Here is a 6,941-nt window from a genome sequence, read left to right on the forward strand (position 1 = left end):
GCAGGCTGGAATGGCAGGGACGAGCACAAATCCCGGGTGGCAGATGAGATGTATCCAAACAGGGAACCCCCCAGAGGTCTGGGCAGGCAGGTCGAGCAGGGCTACAACAGAGCGAAGCTCGAAGCAATGGCAGGGGCAGGACGGCCACAGCCCAGCTCCCAGCAGGGCAGGGAAGAAGGGCTGGGGATCCTGGGTTTTCTCCGGCAGAAGGAAAAGGCAGCCCAAGAAAGCAGCCTCCCTCTCTGTCCAAACGCCGACCGACCAACTGTCCACACACCCAGGGGAAACGAAAGAGTAGCCAGATGCACCCCACCGTCCATAGCCACTGCTTTTGTTTTTCTTAAGTACCCAGCAATTTGTCCCACTAGCAACACTGTATGGGGAAAATTCCTTTAACAGAAAAATAACCCACCAGGAGAGCTCCTAAAACCCCAATAACTTTGTGATACAGCTGGTGAGAGCCAACTAGGGAAAGTGTCCTGCTGGACCTGAGGTTTGTGAGCAGAGAAGGACCTGTGGGTGATGTGATGGCTGGAGGCCATCTTGGCCATGTAATAGAGTTTTTGGTACTTGGAGCAATAAGGAGAACTGTTACCTTGGACTTCCGAAGGGCAGACTTTAGCCTTTTAGGAACCTGGCTGACAGAGTCACTTGGGAGGCAATCCTGAAGAGCAGAGGAGCCCAGTAAGGCTGGACACTCTTCAAGAAGGAAATCTTCAAGGTGCAGGCTGTCCCCATGTGCCAAAGACAGGCAGGTGGGAAGAAAAACAACCTGACTGAACAGAGAGATTTGGCTGGATGGAACTCAGGGAGAAAAGGAGAGTTTGGACTAGGGTTGTATGCTCATGTTCTTTGGAAAATGGGGTAGACCAGTCATGAGGTTTACAAGTATGTCATGAGTTAATGCACAGAGAAAATGACAAGGTCTAAAGGTCAAATAGAAATGAACCTGGCTACTGCAGAAAAGGAGAATAAAAAGTGTTCCTCTAAATGCATTAACAGCCAAAGAAGGGCTAAGGAGAACCTTTATCTCTTAGTTCAGTTTTGGGCCCCTCAGTACAAGAAAGACATTGAGGTTTCACTCCCCATAGTCCACTGCCTCAGCAACAGGCTCTGAGTGTTTGACATTTAAAACCACTGGGAGTCTATGACAAGAGCTTCCAGTAAAGCTCCAAAAATCAAATCCTCTTACCAAGAAAGCCAAAAATGTATACTACCACTAGGGCAGTGGAACAAGACAATATAAATTTTATGTAAAAATATGAGCTAAATCCTCCAACTTCAGCTATCTAATGTGGTAGTTTTTTGTTATCTCAAAAGAATGCTGCTGAGAGAGGAATGTTTCCCACCAGGCTGAACTGTCACCTGATCTTCAGACCAGAATCCAGGCAGGGACTGGGAAGCACACAGCATTAAATACCAGACACCTCACCATTTTCTGTTCCCATGGCTTTTAATTCTGTCAGAATGGAGGCAGTTTTCACAAAGCTGTTGGAAGTCACCTGTAACTCTTCATAAGCATTTTGGGTGCACAAAATGCAGCACATACATTAAGATTAGTTCTGCCATTTTCCTTCTGCTCTTTCCCCCATCTCACCCTATTAAATGCAGTTGAGTGGGTTTGCTTCCAACAAGCTGATGTAAAAATCATCTGAGTTGAGCATTAAATGTACTGTATGCCTTTTGCATAGTGCTCAGGTGTAAACTTGGTATAATTATGTGGCCACACACTTGGTGGTTAACAATTTAAATGCAAAGTGATGTGGGCTAAGTGATCATATATTTTAGAAATTTCTTTACCAAATAAAACAATACTGTAAATTCATTTCCACTGTGCTATAGCAGTTCTGAAAATTCAACTCTAATGAGGAACTTCTCTGAGAACTAGCGGCTGAACTGAATTCTCAGCACAAGAGTTTACATACTCTATTTCTGCATTCATCACTGAAAGCAGTACAGGTGAAATTCTGTTCTACTCATTTTCATGGAGAAAAACTAATTTCTCAGAAACAATAGAAAATTATTGGGAAAAAGAAAAGACCAAATAGATTTATTCTCAGAGAAACAAACAAAAAAAAATAGCCTTTCTGAAGACCTTCTTAACTGGAGTGGAAAAACTCACTTTATAATACATTCATGTATTATTATAAATATATCCCCAAATAAGAAAGTCAGGATGAAATAAGGCTATTTTTTTATCCAGCACTATAGCAAGGAAGCATCTCTCACATATAGCAGTGCTTTTGTAATTAAAAACTGCAATTTCAGGTAGGAAACTTGAGTTCTTGTGATCTAGGTGCAGTAATAGTATTTTAATACACATTACTCTTCTAACAGAAAGACTGAAAACAGTTCATAATAGGATTCAATGACCCAATTACAAAATTACAATTTTGAGTCCCAACCCCCCCACCCCAATCCATTACTGACTGCATTAGCCATACTTAACCATAAGCTTTCCTATCATACAACAGGAAAAATTGTTTTCGTAATGATTTTAATTCTCTCATGTTAAAGCCTTCAAGATTAGTTACTGTACCTTAGTTCACTGGCTGCACAGTCAAGTATTGTAGTATTTTGTAATAGGAATTTGAAGAAGATCCATTGACTGTGCTGTTTGAAAAACCTGAATTTTCAGATACTTTTCAACCACGGTACAGACCAGTCCGTATAAGTGTGTTTAAATTTTCTGTTTGGACTCGGCACAATAAACCTTTACAATATTAACAGGAAAGCTGTTAAAAAATTATTCTTATCATCACAATCAAGGAATGTCAAAAACTACAAAGAAAAAATGAAATTTACACCAAAATACTCACGAGTAAAGCTTGGCCATTATTTAGATAAGTAATATTAATAATACTGGGAATCCTGAAACATTAATCTTACAACTGAAGATAGCAACTGTACAGAATAGATGTTAAGCAAACAATTTAATGTAATGAGAGCTTTACAAACAGCAGCCCCAAATATTTTGTGGGGAAAAAAAATGAACATGAAGTGTATCAAAATGGTTACTATTATGTATATGTCAACAGTTCCTCAAAATTAACATGACCTTAGGGTTTATTAATCTCATTACAGTTTACAAAATACTCATAGTTCATAGTACTTAAACAAAAAAATCCCACCTGTTTACCCAACAGATTAATAGACACAAGAAACTCAAGTCTGTAGCATTTAGATTAACACAGAAAATGATCTGACACATATACATCCCATTAAGTACTGTGAACAGTTTGTAGTTCTGTATAGAGAAATGGATCTGATGCAGCAGTTTAGCAGAAAGTGAGAACAGGCCCATAGAAGAACTTACACAAGACATAAGACTTCCAGACTCTCAAGAGAATTCATAAGGTTTCTGCAAGGTGGAGATTTATTGCCCATTTACAAAGAACAAATGGTAATTACAAGACAAATATAATAATTAAACATACAAGCTCTTGAATTGTACAAAGATACTAATTTCTCATGGTTGAGGTGCATTGTTAAAAACAGTGCTAGCTTAAGAGACCTTTGCAAAGATGCCATGCAATCCCCTACAGTTACAAGGGGACGTGGCTGAACAGGTAAGACACAGATTCACCATTGTGTGTTCTTCGAATTGCCTCTGCCAGGATCATGGAAATGTCAATAAACTGAAATAAAAATTGAGAAGAAAAGTTTTATGGCATGCCAAGAGCAATAAACTATGCGGTTTATAAACACAAACATTCCAGCTATCTTTGTAGCTTTTATTTCTAGGAAGTAACATAACATTAAAGCTTAGGCATTGAACATAAATATATGTATAAGAACTGCAATAATACCAAGTAAGAACTGAAAAATTGAGTAAGAAAGCATTGACTAGGATCACTGAACAGTCATATTGTTGAGGACTTCTGACAAAAGGCATGCTGTCAAAAAGCCCCACTATTATTGCCATCAGATGGCAGTGTCCGCTTGACACAAATACAGTTTAAAGGAAGTACACCTTTTAAAGTGCTTGCCTTGTTTCAATAAATACCAAATAAATGTTAAGCTTTTAAAAATGCATTTAAAACTTTAATCTTTTATGCTTTTCTCCACTCTGTACTAAGGAAAACCTCCAAGTGGGACACAACTTCCCAGAATAATTCCATTTTTGTTTTTCAAGAAAAAATAAAGTCGTCTAAGATTTCTGTGGCCTCCACAACAGAATAACTAAGTTCCTACATGCAAATACTGTATAATTAATATTGATTTAAGAAAGAAAGAAAAAAAAGCCAGTCAATTTTACATTTGTTACTCTTTCACAATCAAGCACACTCAAGGTGTGGCAAATACCAAATATTTTGCAGTGCTCTATTGTATTACCTGAATCCCCTTAAAACAATTCTTTAGCATTTTTTAGCAAAATGTTTTGCAAACAATGTATTTAATAATATTAATTTTCTCTCAGGGCACAAACTCTAGCATGAATGAACAGTAAAATACAAATCTTCAGTCTAAAGAAGTAGCATAAAAATACCACTGTACCTGTATTTTTGGGCAATGTTTCATTTTCTCCTCTTGGGGGATTGTATTAGTTACCACAACAGCCTCAAATGATGCATTATTAATCCGAGAGAGGGCAGGACCAGAAAAGATGCCATGAGTCAGAATGGCATAAACTTTAGTAGCACCAGCAGACATTAACCTGTAGAACACACAAAAATAGCATGCTGTGATGCATGTTTACATACATGGCTACAGATGAAACTGGATACAAATCTTGAAAATACATTTTACTTACTAAGTCCTATATATAAAATATCTACAAAATAATTCCGATATTTGTATAACCTGAAAAAGTTTGAATTGTCTCAGAAAAATCCCCAACAAAAATTATAATTAAATTTAAAAGTTATTTGCAGCAGTGATACTAACCTAAAATGCTGCACTTTTGACCATATCTGCACAACATAAAAATGAACTCCAGTACAAGCTTTCTATCTTAACCAGGCAAAAAATTAAGTAGGTTGGATGGCAGTATTCACAACTCTATTGTGCTTCCATTATTGTCTACCTTTATTTTCATTTGCAATTCAAACAGTTCTGCTTGGAAGGAGTTTCCGAGGAAGAAGAAATGTTAATGATTAAAAGCCTAGCTTACTGCAAGGTTGTGGGAAGACATGCTGCTGATCCAAGCACACAGTGAAGTGATGCATGAGGAGGAAAAATAGTATAAATCAAAGAACTAGAACACCTTGTGAATGAGTCAAAATATCTTAATTTAGTTTCTAGTGGCCTCAATGCCTCCAGATGCACAGCTATGTCCTACCTGCTTCTCTAGTCTTATAAACAGAGGCCCTGAGGAACAGCATTTTATCAGATCATCACAAAGGCACAGGAGGAAGCGTAAGGGGAAAAAAAAGACAAAACCACAGAAACATCATCTCATTTTGAATGACTTAACAGAATTGAAGTTTCCTGGTCATTTTCAACACTCCATTTAGTAGCTGCAGCCTACAAGGAGAAGGCGTTACAATATGGTGAGTGTCTATCAAGTGTGTGTACTTGAGTTTGTATTTAAGCAAGTTGATTTGCTGTACCTGAAAATATATTTCTTAGTTCATCTGCTTGATATGCACCTAGGTTGCAGAGATAAAAAGAGTTCTAGGGAGTATTTTGGTGAGCAAGTCTAATTATACACAAAGTACATCCACCTGGATTTGACATTAATGAAAAGCACTAGTTCATGCCAAGAACATGATACAAGGCAGCATTACTCAATCAAAAGCATCTTAGTGAACATTGCAGATACATTGAAGGTGATTGGCAGTTTTAGAATTTGGTCTCTAGAAACATACTGTAGGTAAATAAAGAGTGCTTCTTTCAAAAAAAGGAAAGAAATAAAGGTTTTTGACAGGAATTAACTTCCTCTATGCACAAGAGTATAAAAAAAAAAGTTGGCTAGGCAATTTGTGATTTTGATCTACAAATGACACAGCTTAGAAGAATACTTTGGGGCATGATGTAGATTAGAATGCAGATAGCAAACAACTACACAACATGTCTGCAAAATTTCATCAAATTTCCATGAAAGAGAAAAGAAACTCAAGACTATATGAATCCTTCTTCCATGAGTTTTTTACATCCTTTATATAGGTGCAAACAGCAAGTCTGCAACTAAAGACTGTAAACTCATGGGATTATTTTTACTTCATACCACTAAAAATAACGTCTAGTTCACTTAAACTTCACCATGTTGCTTTCATACCATTTCCCACAGCATTCTCCTGTAGAAATTTGCATCTTGTACCTTGGACAGGTATACTTTTCACTGAGTAAAAAACTGGTTGGATGGCTAGGTGCAGAAAGTGGTAGTGAGTGGAGTTATATCCAGCTGGCAGTCAGTCACTCGAGGGGTTCCCCTAGGGCCAATACCATCTGATATCTTTATCAACGACCAGGACAAGCGGATTGAGGGCACCCTCTGTTATGTTCGCAGGTAACACCAAGTTGTGTGGCAGTGTTGATCTGCCTGAGGGCTGGAAGGCTCTGCAGAGGGCTCTGGACAGGCTGGATCTATGGGCTGAGGCCATTTGTATGAGGTTCAATATGGTGTTGGGGTTTTGGTTTAGTCTTAGTTTTTTTTCCTGTTAAAGGAATTTTCTCCCATATGCATGTTGCTAGGGGACAAATAGCTGTACTTAAGAAAGACAAAAAGGGGAGTGGGGCGGGCCTGGCTACTCTTTTGTCTACACCTGGGTGTGGGGTCAGTTCGCTCGGAGCGTCCGGAGAGAGAAGCTGCAGAGAAAGGAGCTGCTGCTTCTTTCTTTTTGGCCGTTCTTTCTTCCTGCTGGAAACAACGCCGGGACCCCAAAAGCCGCTTTCCCTGCCCTGCTGGAGACCGGGCTGTGGCTGCCCTGCCCCGCTGCTGCTTCGAGCTTTCGCTACGCTGTAGCCCTGCTCGCCCTGCCTGCCTGGGCCTCCGTCGG

General features: G+C 39.0%; 1 protein-coding gene across 1 annotated transcript in view; it reads right to left on the bottom strand.

Annotated features, from left to right (window-relative positions):
* Nucleotides 1-3,048: 3,048 nt before the first annotated feature.
* Nucleotides 3,049-6,941, bottom strand: part of PRPS2 (phosphoribosyl pyrophosphate synthetase 2) — a 22,313-nt gene continuing 18,420 nt past the window's right edge. Inside the window, exons 5-6 of the mRNA XM_017728503.1 lie at nt 4,498-4,657; nt 3,049-3,638 (exon numbers count right to left, since the gene is read on the bottom strand). Coding sequence (XP_017583992.1) covers nt 3,546-3,638; nt 4,498-4,657 — 253 coding nt within the window. The 3' untranslated portion in view covers nt 3,049-3,545. The remainder of the gene's footprint in view (nt 3,639-4,497; nt 4,658-6,941) is intronic.

Source organism: Corvus brachyrhynchos, unplaced genomic scaffold, assembly GCF_000691975.1.
Source record: "Corvus brachyrhynchos isolate BGI_N302 unplaced genomic scaffold, ASM69197v1 scaffold11, whole genome shotgun sequence".
Taxonomy (NCBI): domain Eukaryota; kingdom Metazoa; phylum Chordata; class Aves; order Passeriformes; family Corvidae; genus Corvus; species Corvus brachyrhynchos.